This window comes from Marmota flaviventris, chromosome 4 (genome assembly GCF_047511675.1).
Source record: "Marmota flaviventris isolate mMarFla1 chromosome 4, mMarFla1.hap1, whole genome shotgun sequence".
In the NCBI taxonomy this organism is placed as follows: Eukaryota; Metazoa; Chordata; class Mammalia; order Rodentia; family Sciuridae; genus Marmota; species Marmota flaviventris.
In genome coordinates, this window is record NC_092501.1 from 154,919,343 (window position 1) to 154,938,017 (window position 18,675).

The 18,675-nt window shown below is 47.8% G+C and overlaps 1 protein-coding gene across 3 annotated transcripts in view; it reads left to right on the plus strand.

The window, feature by feature from the left end:
- Farp1 (FERM, ARH/RhoGEF and pleckstrin domain protein 1) overlaps positions 1-18,675 on the plus strand; it is a 260,483-nt gene that overhangs the window by 42,302 nt on the left and 199,506 nt on the right. For all 3 annotated transcript variants that reach the window (XM_027938778.2, XM_071611599.1, XM_071611600.1), the window contains exon 2: positions 11,401-11,594. In XM_027938778.2, coding sequence (XP_027794579.2) covers positions 11,424-11,594 — 171 coding nt within the window. In that variant the 5' untranslated portion in view covers positions 11,401-11,423. The remainder of the gene's footprint in view (positions 1-11,400; positions 11,595-18,675) is intronic.

Here is an 18,675-nt window from a genome sequence, read left to right on the forward strand (position 1 = left end):
AGCTAAATTACACTTGCCAGGTAAGATAAGTGAAATTACCTGCTGGGGCCCAGATGTGGGTTTGGCTGAGTCAAAAACTGACAGTATGGTGTCTGCCCACTGAGCCCCAGGGCTTGGCCTGTCATTCCCAACCTCAAGTTCGTCCTATTCCTTTGGAGGTAATATCTACTTACTTCCATTTCTGCAACTGAAAAGCATCTCAAAGTAGCCAAGACCTGAAAGCAACCATGATGTTGTTCAGCAGAATGGTTAAATGAACTGTGGTATGTCCATACAGTGGAAAGCTATTAGTCATATAAGGAAATGAGATATTAAAGCCCCCCCCCCCCCACTCAAAAACCCACAGAGAAACCTCAAATGTATGTTGCTTAGGTGAAAGAAGCCAGTTTGGAAAGGCCCATACCATATGATGACAATATGACCTTCTGGAGGATGCAGAACTAGAGATAGTAGGATGAGTGGTTGTTGGGGCAGGCGGGGGAGGGGAAGGGGCAAATAGATGGAGAACAGACTTCAGGGCGGTGAAATGATGCCGGTTGGCCCAGTAGTGCTGAAGTATGATATTATACAGCTGTCAAAACCCATGGGATGTGCTACACAGAGTGATTCCTAATGTAAATGATAGACTTTGGTTAATAATCATGAATCAGAGCTGGACATGGTGGTGTACACCTGTAATCCCAGCACCTTGGGAGGCTGGGTTCATGAGTTCAAAGCCAGCCTCAGCAACTTAGTGAGGCCCTAAGCAACTCAGTGAGATCCTGTCTCTAAATAAAATTCAAAAAAAGGGCTGGGGATGTGGCTCAGTGGTTGAGTGCTCCTGAGTTCACTCCCTAGTACCAGTGGTAATAATCATGGTGAATCAGCCTTGGTCCATCAACTGTATTTAACAACTAGACCACACTGATGCAGGGTGTGCATAGCAGGAAGCTCTACAGGGGGCCAGAAGGTGTATGGGAGTTCTTTGTATCATCAGCTCAGTTTTCCTAAAACATAAAACTGCAATCTATTAACTTTGGACCAATTCATTTCTTATCCATGTTATTGGTAACTAGTCTCCTGCTGTCTCTATTTCTCAATGGCCACTTTCTCTTTTAGTGCCAGTGACCAGTTAGTCCCCCCAGACTGGAAGGACTTTTCTTATGGCCCAGATGACATTCAGCACTGTGGCACAGCTTCTGGGCTGGGTTAGTTTTGGTACCAGGGATTGAACCCAGGGGTGCTCAACAATTGAGCCACATTCCTGGGCCTTTTTTATTTATTTTTTTTAATATTTATTTTTCAGTTTTCGGTGGACACAGCACCTTTATTTTATTTTTATGTGGTGCTGAGGATCGAACCCAGTGCCCCACTTATGCCAGGCGAGCGCGTTACCGCTTGAGCCACATCCCCAGCCCCCCGCTTTTTTAAAAAATAATTTTTTAGTTGTAAATGGACACAATACCTTTATTTTATTTATTTATTTATTTTTATGTGCTGCTGAGGATCTAACCTAGTGCCTCGTACGTTTGAGGCAAGCGCTCTGCCACTGAGCCACAATCCCAGCCTGGCCTTTTTATTTTTTATTTTGAGACCTGGTCTCACTAAGTTGCTGAGGCTGTGATCTTGGATCTCCTACCTCGGTCTCCCAGGTCACTGGGATAACGGCTCCACCATGCCCAGCTTTGGTGCCGGTCCTCTTGCCTCGATGTTCCCCATTAGGATTTTATAATGGATTTTGAGGCTCAGTTTTTTTGTAAAAATGGGATTCATGCTGCAGGGACAGTGTTGTCATGGGCTCCCCAAATGTCCTCCCAGCTCCGAGGATGCGGGATTCCTCCTGGCGTTTCTTCCCTTTCTCTCCTGTGAATACTGGCATCCACTTTAGCCCCTCATCTTGGTTCTTTCTTCTTGTGTCCCTTTCAGACACGCTCCAGATGTCACCCACGGTCTGAGTGTCCCCTGTGGAACAGGCTCTAACATAGAGACACGTCCTGTCCCACAAGGGCAAAGTGCAGTCACGGAAACATAGAATACCCTCATGGATGTTTGTTCATGGTGGATATGGCGATTATGTGGACACTTGAATGATGGTGTACTTTAAGTATTTTGCTTGTTATTTTTATAGCTGTTGAGTGAGCAGATCTAGTGACACTGCACCTTTCCTGTGGGCAGCCAGGCAGGCAGGGGTTAGGTGCTTTCTACAAATATTTGGAGAGGCTGACCGTCGTCAACTAAAGAGAGAGACTTGCTTTAGTGAGTGGATGACAACGCAGAGTGAGTTTGGCCCAGCCTAAGAATGTGCCCGTGTGCACATTAGTGTGTGGTCGGAGGGGCTGGCAGGGGCGGTTCTCCAGAAGGCCACCTTCTTCCTTTGTTTCGTGTCCCCTTGCCTTCTTCGTAGAGGTAGATGATGGCTGAGCTCAAGTTGGAAGACTGCTCTCAGGATCATCAAGAAATTGGCATCATCTAAATCTGAATTATTGGGGATTTATTTTTTCTGGTTTCCTGATTTTCTGCAGCTATAGGAGAGCTTTCTCTTTCCAGTTCCTTTTATTTCTGTCTCCATTCCACATTTTTGTCTTTGTCTATCTAGTTAATGGAGGAAATGTGCTCTGCCAAATCAGAGTGCAAAGGTATTGCCTTTATTTTTGAGAAGGTTAGATTATAAATTAAAAGTGATTTGGCAAAGAATTTAGTTTTGGGGGATAGAGATATTGCAAAAAACACAAGGTGCTCACTGCATTTGGTGTGTGTGTGAAGCATGGCAGGGAGATAGATGTGTTCTCGGGAAAGTCTTCTCACCGGGAAGAGCTTGCTTTGTGGCCATTTGAAGTTTACACCCTTATCTGAACCAGTCCTAATTGGGACCCTCAGCAACAGAGCAGTGGTCCCCAGGCTGAGCCTGCATCACAAACCTTGAACAGTTGTTAGAACCCAGGAGCCCAGGCCCCCCCCAGCATTTCCAAGTCAGTGGGGTTCAGGTTGCTGTGAAGAACTTGGCTGTCTAACCAACCCAAGTGCTTCTGCTTGTGCTGACTTGCCGGCACCTTTGAGGAAGCTCTGCTGTAGATGGCGGGGGAGGACAATGATCCCAGCAGGCACACTGGCCGCTGTTCTCACGGCTCCAAGTTCAGGACCACTAACTTGGAGCCCAGAGCCAACCCTTGCCCTAAAGCAAGAGGCTGATGTCGTCCTCCAGGGAACTAGACCCTCCCGGGCCCTTGGGACTGTCATCTTGTAGGCAAGGCAGGAAGAGGAGAAAGGCCTGGGAAGTGTGGACTATGAGCTGAACGCAAGCCCAGCCCAGGGAGGAAGGAGTGAGGGCTTCTCCCCGAAAGACCGGGTCTGGAGGTGGCTCTGGAGCCAGGAAGGAGAAGCTGCAGAAGAGCTTAACACGGCCCTGGGACCGCGAAGCTTGCTGGGCCCCAGTGTCCCACGGTGGGAGCGCAGTCACTGGAGGAGAGCCGTCCTGCTGGGAACTTGCTCCTTTTACTTGGTACTGACTAGACTCAGGTTTTGAGCCGATAGGGTTATGGTTGAAACAGCTTTTCTGAATTAATGTGTATAAAAATGATGAACATGAAGAAATATCCCTTCCGTTCTGAATTTTTTCTTGAAATATGTTCTGGAGATTTGTTGGAAGAATTTAAGATAGCCTATTTAATTAACAAAAACTTTAAATTTTTTTATTATGGTAAGGGAGAAAAAAAACGGTGACATATAGTCTCGATTTAGTTTCTGTAGTTAATTCTTTCTTCCTTTCTTTGCTGGTGGAATTGGAGCTCCCTCCTTGCAGACGGTGACCTGGCCCCTTTTCCCAGATGATCAATCAGGCCGAGCTGGTCCTCCCCCGTGTGGAGTGTCTGGGTGATGTAAAACAGTGGTCTGTGGTTGTTTCTCTTGCTCGCAGACTTTTTGGAAAATAAGTACATTTATCCACACAGATAGCTGTGTTTGAACTTTCCAGAACCCCTTATCTAAGTCCCCGGGAGAAGCCCAGCCGAGCTGCTGTGCTTCTGCAGAGCTGCTGGCCGCCAGTCTTTCTGGTTTGTCTACACCCTCCCCTCTCCTGGGGCCCGCTCTGGCCCTGGTACCCCAGGGGACAGGAGCATAAGGTGGCTTTGTCCCACAGCAGTTTCTGGCTCCTAAGAGCAAGGTAGATGAAGAGAGCTGTTGGGAATCCAGTCATCCTCTCTTTGCATCTGACATATTTGACTTTTGTCCCCACAAAACAACAAATGCAAAGTCACTGGCTGACATGTGTGTGCTGAGTGCTTGGGGACCTCACAGCCCAGCCCTTTAGCTTCCTGTCAATTTCTCTCTCTCTCTCTCTCCCTCTCTCCCTCTCTCCCTCTCTTTCTCTCTCTAGCTTCTCCTATGAATAACAACTTTCTATGAATTTTTCTTAACCTGGAATTTTTAAGTAGCTTATGTTTAAAACAGGAAGGGGGAAAATCTTGCACAGAGTTCTTCTTTGTTAACCTGTTTTGATTGACAGCTGTCCCCTTCTTCACTGTGATTTCATTTCATTAGATTTGTGCTCTAAACAGGGCTGATGTTGCCAGCAGCTTTTTGTGCTTTTAGTAGATGAAAGAAAAAAAAATAATTAGTTTTCAGTAGGTAATATGTGTGTATGGTACAAAATTTAAAAGGCATAAAATGAAAAACAAGACTCAAGCTTCTTCAGGCTTGTCCTTCCAAAGGCCTGTGGCCACAAGGGAGCCAGCTTGCTGGACATTGACTTCTTCATTCTTCCAGAGAGGTTCTGGTCCTCAGAGCCAAGCTTTGTTGAGGTAAATTTTTTTTTTTTTTTGGTGGTGCCGGGGATCGAACCCAGGGCCTTGTGCATGCCAGGCAAGCACTGCCTACTGAGCCACATCCAGCCCTGTTGAAGTGTAATTTTCATCTCATGACTTTGGCCTCCTCTCAGTGTACAAAGTAATGGTCTTTTTCAGTAGTTTAGACTTGTGTGACTGTGAATACCACCTAGCATCTGAACATTTCTGTTAGCCCCTAAAGATCCAGCCCCCTGTGTCTTTTACTGTCAGCTCAGGTCCCACACCAGCCCCAGGCAAGCAGTCTGGATATTTCCTCTCTGGATAAAGCCTTTTCTCCGTATGCGATACAAATTAGTTATTGACAGGACCCTAGTGTGGGTTTGCAGACAGGGTGCATGCTGACAGAAATTTTTGTGACCTAAGGTTGTGTGTGGGGGGGTATAATATTTTCCCCCTATAGCGTTTTATATAAAAATAGGATCTTGTCCTGTGTAGTCTTTTTCGCCTGGCTTTGTTCACTTAGCAAAATGTTTTGGAGGTTCCTCCATGTTGTGTTATATATCAACAGTTGGGTTTTCGTGGTGCTGAATAATAACCCCTTGTATGGATGCATCACGTTCTGTTTCTGTGTTCATCGCTTGATGAACTTTGGGTTATTTTCATTTGTCTGTGTTTTTTGACTGTGAGCATTTATGTGTGAGTCTTTGGACATGTTTTTATTTGTCTTGGGGACATACTGAGGAATAAAATTGTTGCATTATTAGGGGAAGGTTTGGGTCCTGTGCTAAATTTATGACATTTTAAAGAAACTTCCAAAACATTCCCAAACTATTTGTACCATTTTATAGTCCCACCAGCAATGAATGAGTTCCAGTTCTTTCATGTCCTCGACATCACTTGTTATTGTTGGCCTTTTTATTGTAGCCATTATAGTGGGTGTGAAACGTTTCTCATCATGGGTACAATTTGCATTTCCTAATGACCAATGAGGTTACTTTTTTCATGTGCTAACTAACCATCTCTCTGGAGACATAAATTTTTGCTTTTGCCAGTTTTAAAATGTGAAGTAGCAGCCAACTTTCAATGCCTATAACCATTTCTACTCCTTTCCCTGCTGTGTTTTTAATTATGTTATATTGTATATTTTCAGGAGGTATAATATTTTGTAGCCATTATAATCATTGTAGTCTTCCTCTTATGAGATAAATAAATTTAAAGTTTAATAAGGACTTTTTCATTGTTTCATTACTTACCTCTTGTTTTGCCGAATTTTATCCTTTAATTTCTCTAAGAAGGGCTTTGGTAACTTTTTTTCCCTGAGTTCTTGGTTATTTAAACATTTGGCTATTTATATTTGAGTGAACGTATGGCTGGGTTTAAAGTTTTGATTAATTATTTCTTTGGAGGCATTTTGACAGTTAGGTCAGGTGTGTGCTGTGCAGAAACCTGAACTTTGGTCCCCTCCAGTTTTTATTTGAAGCTTTCAGCTAGGTTTCTAAATAATTCCTTCCTAATTTTTAAAGACCAGCGGTAACCTGGGAAATGTCCTTGTGGCGAGCGTTTTCTGGTAGTTATTCCTGGTGTGGAATATGTTCATGTATTATGGAAAACCGTCTTTCATTTCTAGAATGATTTCCTGAATTATTCACTAAGGTCCCCCTCCCCCACCTTTGTTCTGTTCTTTTTTCCCCCATTAGGGATGCCAATTGTGGGGTGTGGATCGCTTCATGATCTTTCATGTCTATTCATTTTCTGTTTTCAACCTTGTACTTGCTTTTCTCAACCCCCATTGTTTCGCCAGCACTTATTTCCTTTCACCTGCCTCCAGTTTGGCCTCTATTTTGGTGACACAGGCTGAATAACTTTACATGGAATTCCTGGGACCATGAGTATTTCAGATTTGGATTTTCTTGGATTTGGGACGATTTATATATATGTAATGAGATGGCCCCAAGTCTACGCACAAAGATCTTTTCTGTTTCATACTCACCTTATGTACATAACCCGAAAGTGACTTTGTGCGATATTCTTAGGGCATCAGTGTTTTGGCCACCATTGGTTATGTGAGGTCAGGTGTGGAATTTTCCACTTGTGACATCATCATGTTGGTGCCCTCAGAGTTTTGGATTTGGGAGCATTTCCGACTCTGGATTTTCAGATTCGGGATGCTCAACCAATATTTTTATTCTTGTTCTTGTTTCTGTTATTGCCTCTGGGATCTGCCTTCCCGCTTTACTTCTGCTTCTAGAATTTTCCTCCAGAAGTCTCCCCAGAGCTTCCTGAACCCTTGTAAATCCTTTTATGTTTTTGTTTATGGAATCTGTCATTTTGTTACACTTTGTGAATTATGGTAACATGGGCAAATTTTAATCTGTTGCACATGACATTTCTGGGATGGGTGTTCATCTGTCTTTTTTTGTATTTCCTGCAGCATCCTGTAAAGGCCCATTTTTCACTAGAGGAGTTCTTTATCCACCAGCTCTTTGCAGGAGCCTCCCCCTTGGGCCAGCAGAGAGGGCCCTGGCCCATCCTCATGGGAACCCTCTGGTGTGTGTGTGTGTGTGTGTGTGTGTGTGTGTAGGGATCTTGCAGCCTCTGGGTTTCTCCGCTTGCTGAGACTTGGGTGGTGAAGACTGCTGTTCCTGACACCACCTGTCTTCCTCCCTTCACCTCAGCACTAGGCTGCTTCCTCCAAATGTGACTTGCCTGTGGGCTTCTCATTCCAAGCCACCTGTGCCCGGGAAAGGGACTACTGCCCATCTACACATCTGTCATGTCGTTCCAAGAAAGTCATTGCTGGTTGGTGTTCTACTTATTTTGGGGACCGAGGCTCTACCGTTTTTGTCTGAAAGCCGCAGCCCTCTAAGCCTCTTGCTTCTCTGTCTGACCTCCCCTGCAGTTGGGCAGCTCTTTCTCACAGCCTGTGGACTGGGGCTACAGATGTCTTCTCTCTCCTGCGGGGAGGAGTTTGCATTTTTGTGTGTGTGCTCCTTATGGCTTTGGGTGAATTCCAAGAGGAAGTCTTTAAACCAGGATATGATGGCAAGACAACTCTAGTTTTTAATCTTTTCTCTGTTGGTGAAAAAGCTTATTACTTTTTGTTAATTTGAAGTAGCTTTTCAAATCGAACAAAGTAGTTTCACAAAGAGCTTTTTACTTTTAGGCTTGGAATGATCACGTTAGGGATAATGAAGCCTTCGTTTTGACGGTTCCTCCAGAGTCCAGAGGTCAGAAAGCGAATGGAGGGGAAGCCAGAACAGAGCAGGGGTTAATGTTTATACACGGGAGACCTTTAGGTTGGTTGGACTTGTTTACCTGGAGGATGACCCTATATTCCAGACTTACCGGTTCTGATGCCAAACATCGATTGTGGTTTATGACTTGGAGCATTCCCGCGATGTTCCCTTGGCATTCTTGGGATGCTGGGCTCAGGACTCGTGGCTGGGTTTATGTTTGAATTAAACAGAACTTTCCATGCACAGTGACTGTTGCACACAAGCCGGGAAACAGAACATGTGGCATACTTTGTGAAAACGTCAGTACCCAGAAGTAGAAATGATACAGGCCTCGGGTCATTTGAGGATTACAGGAAAAGGAAGTTAAGGCACCGAATCTCCATTAATCATTAACTCAGATTTTTAAATGCCAGGGTACTAAAAATTTGTGTATGCCTCTGAAGGTCTTGGGCAAGAGGGAAAGAAAAGGTTCTGTTCACGGGATGAGGGCCTTGCTCAGTACTCAGGTAGGTCAGAAGATGCCTTTGTAGGGAAGGGCTCTGGCACCTTTTGGGGGGTGACATGGGACTTTGGACCCCTTCCTTCCTGTCATTGGCTCCATGGCTGGTTGAAGCCCAGCCAGTCCCGTGATCCTTGACTGAGCAGCAGCAGGCAGAGTGGCAGAGCCCAGCACAGAGGCCGTGAGAGGAAGGGCAAGATCCCCACAGAGTGGGGGGGTGCAGAGGAGGCTCCCTGGTGGAGGGCGCAGTTTTCTCTGGAGATTGCATTTATTTTTAATCATGAGACATCAAACAGGAAACATATACAGAATTAATTTTGCCTGATTTATGACCATTTTGAGCCCAGCTGGTAATGACTACATCACCCCTCACATTGGATTCACTGAACTAATGTGGGCGCTGTCTTCCTGGGCTCAGAGTTAGAGACGAGCAGCTTTGGTCTCATCTTTCAGGACTACTAGGTGGCCCAGCACACCACGAAGCAGGTTAGAAGTCGATTCCTGGTGCGTATTTAGGGCAGGAACAGGGACTTGGCGAGTGTTCAAAAAGGAAGGAGCGGGTCACAGGAAAGAGTCAACAGTGGTCTCTCCCAGGCTTTGGTGGCGGTTGGAGGTGGAGAGTGAGCAACAGGCACTCAGGCTCTACTGTCCCATGGAGGGACACATTTTTTAGGCCTGGGTGATTTGGCTGCTGGCCCAGGTTGTTGATGGGGCTCACAGCCTCTGTCCTGCTGCCCTGGGGCTGGCCTCGCCCGTGGGGCCCCGCCAGAGGATTCACCACCGGGAGGCTGGGCGCCTCCATAAGGAAGTTTCTGGGAAATTTCTTGGGACCTGACTCTCAGGAAGAGGATGAGACGTGGGGCAGGACCCTGCAGAGTGGGACGCCCAGCCGCTGGCTGCCCTGAGGAGTGAGCTGAAGGGCCCCTGTGTCGAGTGTAGGACGTGGGCTTGACTCTGTGCCTCACGCCTGCTGCCACACTGCTGGCTTTGTCACTAAGCGCCCCCTTGGCCCTCTCCTGTCCCCCCCTCCCGTCTTCTCGTCCTCCATCGTCCCTCGTGACCGGCTGGTGGATCTTCTGCCTCCTGGTCCCCCTTTGCCCTCTCCGTTCAAATCCCAGGCTTTCACTCACCCAGCGAGGTGGACTCTGCCCGGCCTGCGTCCAGCTCCACCTCCCTGACAGCCGGGGACGTCCTCTACAACCCCAGCCAGGGTCCCAGACCCACACCTGCCCTCCTGCCTGCCACCTCTGCCCTGCAGGGAAACTTTCCCATCACGGTCACCCTTTGCTCTCTCTCCTCCGAGTAGCTGAGCATTCACACACTGGGTTAATGTGTTCCACAAAGGCGGGTTTATCCATCTCCCCCTCGTCCCATCCCTCTGTCCAAGCTGTCACTCAAGCCCGTCGTTGGCATGGCTTTGGAATGGACGTCCCGGCCCCCGCCCTCCCATCTCTTTCTCCATCACCGATCCTCTGCGGGTTCTCTTTTCTAAGCTGCTTCTTCTGTCACGTGTCACTCTGGCCCCGCGTTGTCCTGTGCCTACAGGGTACGGGCTGCACGTCTCGGCTGGCGCTCGCGGGCCTCGGGGTCTGAGCTCAGCCTGTTTCCACGTGTGCCTCTCGTTTTTCTGCCCACGTGCCATCTCACTTCTGTCCCGAATCCTCCTCTGCGCTGTCCCTCTTGTGTGTCTCCTGTCTCTGTCCAAGGATTGCTCCGCTGTTGAGACACAACTGCGCTCAGAGCCGCCTCCCCTCAGTGGAAGACTCCCCCACCCTGAAACCCTCGTCTTCCTCGGAGGTCGCCTTCCTCGGTGTCCCTTCTATGCTTCACCTGCAGCCGTCGTACAAATGCGCCAGCTGATGGCGTGGTCTTTAGGGAGCCCACACTGAGTTCCCCTCTGCCGGGCTTTGTGCTTAGGTGGGTTGAGATGCAAAGAGTGTGCAAGATTGGGACCTCCTTTAGGGTCCCCATAGTGCCATGGGGGCAGGTAAATGGGCACACCCCTCCACCATTGGGTGGCCTTGACAGAGCCAAGAGCACAGAGAGGTCAATGGCATTTGAGCTGTGCCTCCAGGGTCCAGGGTGTGACATTTGAACTGAGGTGTAAAGCAGTGGTAGAGGCTTCCAGGTGGAGAAAGAAGGCAGAGCGGTCAGCCAGGGACAGGCGCCCACGTGAAGCCTGGAGCAGCACCCCGGTGGCTGGCAGGGCCGAGGGCGGTGTGTCGTGGCAAAGGGTGGATTGTGCAGGGAGTGAAGAGAATTGTTTTGTGTGATGAGGAAGAAGTGAATCGTAAAGTTACTGTAATATAATAATTGAAATACTTCTATTGTAATAGAAACTCCAGGACCCTGCCTGTGTCCATGTGAGGTGTGATCATTCCTTCATTCGGATTAGAAGCTGCCACAATGTGTGTTTTCTCCATTTATCTCGATAATTCCCACACCACTTAATATGTTACTGTGTCCATGCGAGGTAATTAACTGGCTAACGACAGGGCCTGGGCGTTGTTATCTTCTTCCCAACCCGCCTTATCGCGTAGAAAGCAGTGCTTCGCTCACTGTAGAGACTGAATAAAATGTGGAACACAACCGAGTCTATGGCATGAATAATTAAGAGCTGACTGTGAGACTAAGAAAAGAATAAAATATGCAGCAACATGCAAAAATATGCAGATGACTAAAATATGCAAAAATATTTTCATGCCTTGCGTGTCTAAAGGTGACATTGCTGGTGAATGAACTGGAGGCCGCCACATGGGTCCCCGTGTGGGGGGACAGGTGGAGAGCATGCTCACCCTGGTGTGATTTGGAGAAATTCCCATAATAAAGGGGAGAAGATGGTAAGAGTTACTTAAGTAATTCTAAAGTCTCCTGATGTATTTTTCTTTCTCACTGCTTCCTGCAGATATTCTATAAGCTACTTTCATCATGGGGGAAATAGAGCAGAAGCCCACCCCAGGCTCACGACTGGGAGCACCAGAGAATTCGGGGATCAGCACCCTGGAACATGGGCAGAAGCCTCCTCCGACGCCTTCAGGAAAACTCATGTCCATCAAAATCCAGATGCTGGATGACACCCAGGAGGCCTTTGAGGTTCCAGTAAGTAGAGGGTGTGTTTGTGAACCCAAGGGTGTGGGCAGCCTTGGGTGGGAAGGTCTTTCCCACGTCTCAGACAGGAGGTGGCCGGAGAAGGTCTGCCTGTTTGGCTCCGACGACACATTCTTGTCCTGAGCAATCCAGTTTTCAGATTTGTGTATGAATTGCTCATGTGGTGATGTGAATGACCTCGTCACTTGTGTTTTCCTGACTTTCTGCACACACATATCCATAATTGTGCATGTGTATGTATGCATGATGGATCCTAGTTTAATTGGCTAATATCACATGCCATTTCTCATATGAGTGTTTACACGTGTGTGTGCGCGCGTGCGTGCACGTGTGTGTATGTCTGTCTGTCCGTCCGTCTGTGTCCCATTTCACTTGTGTCCAGAGTTCTGGCAAGAAAAATCCTGAGAAATCCACTGAAGAGCCGTATGTGTATTTTCATGTTGGGAAATCAGGAGAGACGGCGTGCGTGGCCTTGGCAGGTGGGGCATGGGGAGTGTGGGAAACCCTGGCACAGACCCTGGGAACACAGAGGCCCGTCATCCCAGGGCCAGGGAAGGAATCATGTGGTGGCCAGAGGCCAAGCAGAAGGAAAGCCAGTGGCCTTGACCTCTGCACCAATTGCAGCCCCTCGCCCAGGCACCTGCCCTGCCCACCGCGAGGCTTTTGCTGTTTCCTGAGCCCTGCCTCGTCCTCCCCTTGGCCTCCTCCTCCAGTGGCTCTGCTAGAGGGTGAGGGACCGCCACCAGCACACAGTACCAGTTACCTGGCGCAGCACGTTCGGGTCCCCAGGCCAGAGAGTACCTCACGTGATGGGCTCTCCAGAAGCAAGGGGGGGTTTTCCCTGCAGACCGTCTTCTCTGACCTGCTGTTAAATGGTGCACCTTGGACATTGTGAAGGGAGAAAATAACTCCTGAATTCCAAGCTGCCGACTTACAAACTTTGGGAACACACCTGTTTTTAAAGTGGAGACAGTCTGACCATTATTTTGTTGGCTGGAGCGACCGAGGTTTAATAATTGCCATCAACGGTGGTAACCCATCATTTAATTGTTTATGGGATATAATTCAGTAAATTACATTCATTTCAAAGAACATTGTTCAGAGAGTGTGAATTAAGTGTCTGAGGGAAAGAGAAACCTCACGATAGTCAGGTTTAAAACTGCCAATTTATTGCTCATTGCAAACAACCCTGGCCCCTTTCGAACTCTCTTGTGGTGGGATTCAATCTCGCAGTGACTTGGGGATGCATCCCTATTCCAGTGAACAGAGCCGGTGCTGCTTTCTGGAATCATAAAGCACACTGAGGAAAGCATCTGCAGTGGTCTGAGAATTAGACCTTCTGGAACCTGGGACCTCCCTGCCCTCCCCCTCTTATCTCTTCCTGGCCACTGTTCTGTGAGGCACTCAGTTCAGTGTTTCCTGGTGGGGGCCACCTGCGGTTAAATGGTGCTTCCAAACGGGATTTGGTCTGAGGAGCTGGCAAGTGCTGCCGTCGTGTGTTGGCCGCGGGGTCACTGTGCTGAACTTCACTGTGGTTCTTCAGTGTCCCCACACCGAAGAATGTCCAGGCTTTATTCCTAGTTACTGTTTAGCTAGGGAGTCCCTGCTCAAGAAGTAGAAATAGAATTGTTTTCCTCTGTTAATAATTTTTGATGCTCTATTTTGCACTTTTAACCTCTCTGGAAGGAATCTTTCCTAGCCTCCCAATAAACTCCTGTGCATCCTTAAAGATCCTGTTAGTTTCACCCAGATGCTCCTCCCTGAGGCAGTGACTGTTTGTTTGTTTTTCTTGCACACTTATCAGGGTGGAGCTAGACTGCCTGGCCTCTGCTTTCTGCTCCATAAGAGGAGGAGGAGGAGGATAACCCTTACCCCGTGTTACAGGAGAATTTAAAAAGTCAGTACAAATAAAGTATCTAGAACAATTCTTGGCGCATCCTGGAAAGACAGTATGTACGGTTGGTGGGGCATTGATGTGCTTAGCCACTACAGAATCCGCGTTTCAAGCTGGGGACCTGCCTTCTTATTACACCCCTAGCATCTAGCCTGGTGCCTGACTTATAGTGGGCCCTCATTCAATGCTTGCTGACTGAATGTTAGAGGGCATTTATTTTACAGTAGAACTCAGTGGCAGTGCTCGTTTTGACAGGCCTCATCCATTCATATTTTATTTTTCTAGTTTGGTCAGAATGTTTCTTCTTAGTCCATGAGCAACAGATGTTTTCCCTAACTGGCTACAGCCAGTATCAGCATTTCTATGGATGGAGCGGATTCTAAATTGCTGCCTTGTGCTCTTGGAGAACAGCTCCAGCCAGGCCATCCACAGCTGGAAGCCATCAGGGCTGCCGTGGTGACTCAGTCACGGCACTTGGATTGGAGGACAGTGACTGCAGGATTGCAGAGACCCAGCTCCCAAACCGACTTGTTTTAAAATCTTGCTCCAAAACTTTTTTTGCTGAGACCTCTCAAAGCCAAGTGTCTGGCCCTGGAAGTGTCCTCTTCGCCAGCGCCATCTGGGCCCCCAGGAGTGAATTCTCCTCGCTTGCTTGCGTTTGCGACACAGATGAGCAGGGCACAGGGCCAGACGTCTCTGGAGTTTCCCTCTGGGGTTGTTCTTCTGTGAACCCCGTCTTCTTCCCCCGGGGATCGAGCGCACTGGGCCTCGTCTTCCTACTCTGCCTGCATCCATCTTTTAAAGTCAAAGCAGTCGTTTTAAGTGCAAATTCCCTAGATATTTCTTGGCACCAAGAACCAAATCATACCCCCCCTGGTTGTTTCCATCATTATTTATAAACTTAAAAAAATTACTGTGAAGAGTCGACCTTTTGGAAAGCCAGGGCAGAGAGCGTGGCAGTGTCCTCCGTTCTGTAGTCAGTTCCACGGCCACCTTTCCTGCTGAACTTGGACCGTCTTTTCGGGTACTTCCTCTGCCGAGAGGAAAACTCAAAAACAGTATTTATGGTAAGCTCTTGCATGGTGTTTTATCATCTCTGGGTGGAGGTGGTAAGACATAGTGACTCCTGGGCTCTGGAAAGTTAATAGCACGTCCCCCTGCCAGGCCACCTCCACTGAGGTCCCTGAGAAGGTTTAATGTGCCCGGTCTTCACGACCCTCTGGTAAACAAACCTCGTTTCTCTGACATTTGTGGGGTGAGGCGGATGGCTTCTTCCCGGTGTTTACTCTTCTCATTAGCAGTGCCATGTGGGAGGAGTGAAGCGCACAGGAGTGGAGTGGAGCCATGTTGGGCCCTTGAGCAGGCCTGGTCATAACGGCACGCGGAGAAGAGGCTCTCAGGTGACGGGAAGATGCACGTGGCTGCTGCAGAGCTGGCAGGGCTGGAGGGGGACAGTGCAGACCCCACCTGCCCCCTGAACAGTGGCAGGAAGAGCTTTGCTCCATGAGGATCATCCCAGGAAGTGACCCTTGCAACCTCTTCTAGTACTTGCATCTCGGTGTCCCTTTCCTCAGGCCCCTGTGCAGCTTTTCAGGGTGGCACGGCTCTTCTCGTTTGTCTGAGGATGGCGCATGGCTCTCCTTGTTCAGGAAGTCTGGGAGAGGGCAGCAAACCTTCACAGAGGGTCTGCTGGGCACTGCCCGGGGGCGTTGGCTGCTCCAGGGTGACCTCCACCACAGCTGTGTGTTTTCTTCTGCATCAGCCCCTTATGACGGAAAATCCTGATGGGTTTGTCTGCTCAGTGGTGACCTCCGACAGGGGGCTGGAGAGCTCCTGGGGGTAAGGCCTCTTGTTCATCATTTCTCCCTGCTCCTGAGGGATGCCTGGCTCCCAGGGACACTCAGTAGGTGTCACTGACTGTCCACACTTCAGATCGGTTGTTTGGTTATCACTGTTTGAGAGACAGTGGGTGCTGTCCCTGGATACAGATGAAGGGACCCACAGGAAGTCTCTCCAGCCACCTCCTCAGGAGTGGCTGAACGATGTCTGAGCTGCCTCCCCTTGTGGGACCCCAGGCTCCCCGTCCTACCCACTGTGGAGTGCCGCTCACGGATGTGATGTGGCTCAGGAGTCTGGGGCAACTGCTCTGAGCCCTTGACAGCAGAGATGCATGACAAAAAGAGATCAAGTTGAACCTCTCAGGAACACTTACATATAAAATATATAATATATATAATATATAATGTATGATATTTATATATAATATAACATATACATATATAACGTACATATAAATATATAAAATATGTATATATGAAAGTGTCAACCAGTTCATTGAATGCCCAGAAGATCTCTTGGATTTTTGAGAGCAGTGATTGGTCTGCACGTCACTGAAGAGGCCATGTAGGTGTTGAGACCTAATTAGGAACACTATAAAGTCGGGCCTTGAGTGATTAAACAGTGGGTGTGCTTTATTACCTTTTTATGAAACATTTTCTTTAATTCTCATGACACCTGGGTGGGGCCTCTATGGGGGTCCCTTCTTCCCAGGGCTCATCTGGGGTGGGCTTCAGTGATGGTGTGTCACCTTAAAGCTGCCTTCCCGAGCTCCAGCTCCCATGAAGGGATGGGGCAGAGATTTTTCTTTTTTTTAATACTAGGGATTGAAGCCAGGGCTCTTAACCACTGAGCCACATCCCCAGCCCATTTTATTTAGGGACAAGGTCTTGCTGAGTTGCCTAGTGCCTCGCTGAGTCACTGAAGCTGGCTTTGAACTCACAACCTTCCTGCCTCAGCCTCCCGAGCCACTGGGATTGCAGTGTGTGCCACCGCGCTGACAGAGGTTGGTCTTTCTAAAGCCCCTCCTCTTCTCCTTGTGGCCCTTGGGGAAATCCCAGGCTTGAGCTCACCTGCAGCAACCGCATGTAAAAGTGCTTGGTTTCTTCTTGGATTCTAACATTTTTTTCAGGCATCTGATCTCCCTTCTGTTTCTCTTTCAGCCATCTTAGGCTGGGGGAAGCTGCTGCATGTCTCTTCCTCTCTTTTCCTCCAAGGGGGTGAGATGCACATTTAGCTAAAGGCCCTGGGGTGGGGACCTTCCTTTGTGAGTGTTCTGCTGTGGCTCTTCTGGAACCACCGTCCCTCCTGCGGACCTGACTTTGGTGGGAACAGCAGGTGTGCACGCTCCAGGCTGCTGTGTGTGCTGCTGCATCAGAAGCTTTGCACATAAGAGCTGCTGCTGGTAGTGGCGGGGGAGGATGGATCTAAATAAAATGTAATTGGCCATTTAAAACCAGAAGGGAGGCCTTTGTGCCCAGAGCAAGTGCCGCTGGCAGCTGCGTCCTCAGCCAGAGCGAGAGGAGGGGATTTCACGTGTTCACTGGGTTTTTCAAAACTAAGTTCACATTTCTCTCCCCTGATCAGTGTTGTTCTTGGCTCCTGTTGGCCAAGTTTCTGAAATAGTATTGATGTCCATTGTGCTTTGCACGGGCCTCTCTGGGTTTTATTTAACTTTGAATGATAAATGGTGCTTGTCTGGGTCTAGCCTCCTGAGGTTAAATTGAAAGACTATTTTAATAGAATAAAATATTTTTTCCCCTAGAAACCATTCCACCTAAATACAGCCAGCCTTCCTTTCTAGCTCCTTAGAAGCAAAGAGTCAAATTTAAATGCTGACCCAGAATGTTTGTGTGTGACCTTTCAACTTCAGTTCCAACTCCTGTGATCAAAGCGAATTCTCCAGCTCCGAGATGATTGGAGTACTTCTTTAACAGCTGTTTGCTATTTTCTCCCTGAAAAAAGAATCATTCAGAAAGGCCCAATAAATACAAGGAATAAACTGCACTGAGGAATGTCCATATCTGACATTAAAATGGGCCATATCCTGAGAAGATGTGGGGAGTTGGAGAAGCTGATTATCCCCCTCTTTAAATGGAGATCATCTTGTTTAATTATCAAGAACAGGAGGTACAGGCCCCTGGCCCTGCCTTCCTTGTCTGCCTGCTGTCTCTTGCTCACCTCAGAGGCTGGGTGAAGCCGAGAGGAAATGTCCTGTGGAAAATCACCTTTCAGACTGCACATGCCTACTCTCACAGGAGTCGGTCTTTCTCCTGCCTTTCACGATAAGCTTTATTTCCATTTTTGCTCTTTAGCAGAGCGGAGACCCTGCTTTCATTGTTGAGCTATTGGGCAGGTCAGACAGAAAAATGAAAGCCCATGAAAGTACTTTAAAATAAACAATAGGGCACTTGTGTCCGGTGGAGTATTGTTTCTTCCTTTCCTCGTCAGCCTTTTGCTGGAAGGTGAAACATTAGCCAAGCTAGACCTGTGTCCCAGGTGGCTTTGGGAAGACATTCGCTGGGTGTTCTGAGAACGAAGGGCCCTTTGGACCGTTGGGATGAAACCTCCATTTCTTCTGAGTACCTTTCCTGCCATTTTTGTGGACTTCTATGCAGCTTCTCTGTGCTTTAGTTTGATTGGCTTTAAAATTGAGGAGGGGGAGTCTTTAGCTCAGAAACTGCATGCATTGTCACCTTGATGATTTCTTGGTCTCCTCTGTCTCCCAAACCCTAAGACGTCTCCATTTTCCTAGAGTCGGGATTCTAAGGGAGGCCTGCATCCCACTTGGATAGACTGGACAGATGGTTTCAGGGTAGGCCTAGGACGGCCGGACCCCTCTCTGGAAGTCCTGGCAGTATGGGCTGGGTGGGTCCTTTTGAAGGAGACATTTCACTTCTGTATTTTAAGGTAAATATGAAAATATTGCACATACAAATTGTACTGATTTTTAAAAATTATCTGCTGTGTTTTTATCATTATTTGTCTTCCATTACTTGGAACATTTGAATTGGACTTAATGGTTTTATCTCATAAGGAAGATATGGAATGATTTATTCGATTTCGGATTTTTCTTTTGTAGATAGACTGATCACATGAAAGAGCAATTCTAATAGTACTTTAAGAGTCTGGGGGTTTTGTTTCCTCATTTATATGATCAGGGAGTTGGACCAGATACCCACCATGGGGTTCTGCGGCTCTTGCTTTATTTTTTGGAAGGTGATCTTGGAAGCACAATAAGGGTTCCACAAATATTTATCAACAGGCTAGGCAAGGTGCTGCTGTGATAAGGAACTGAAAAAAGGTCACTGCCCTTTCCAGAAATCCCTTGCCAAGGGTCAG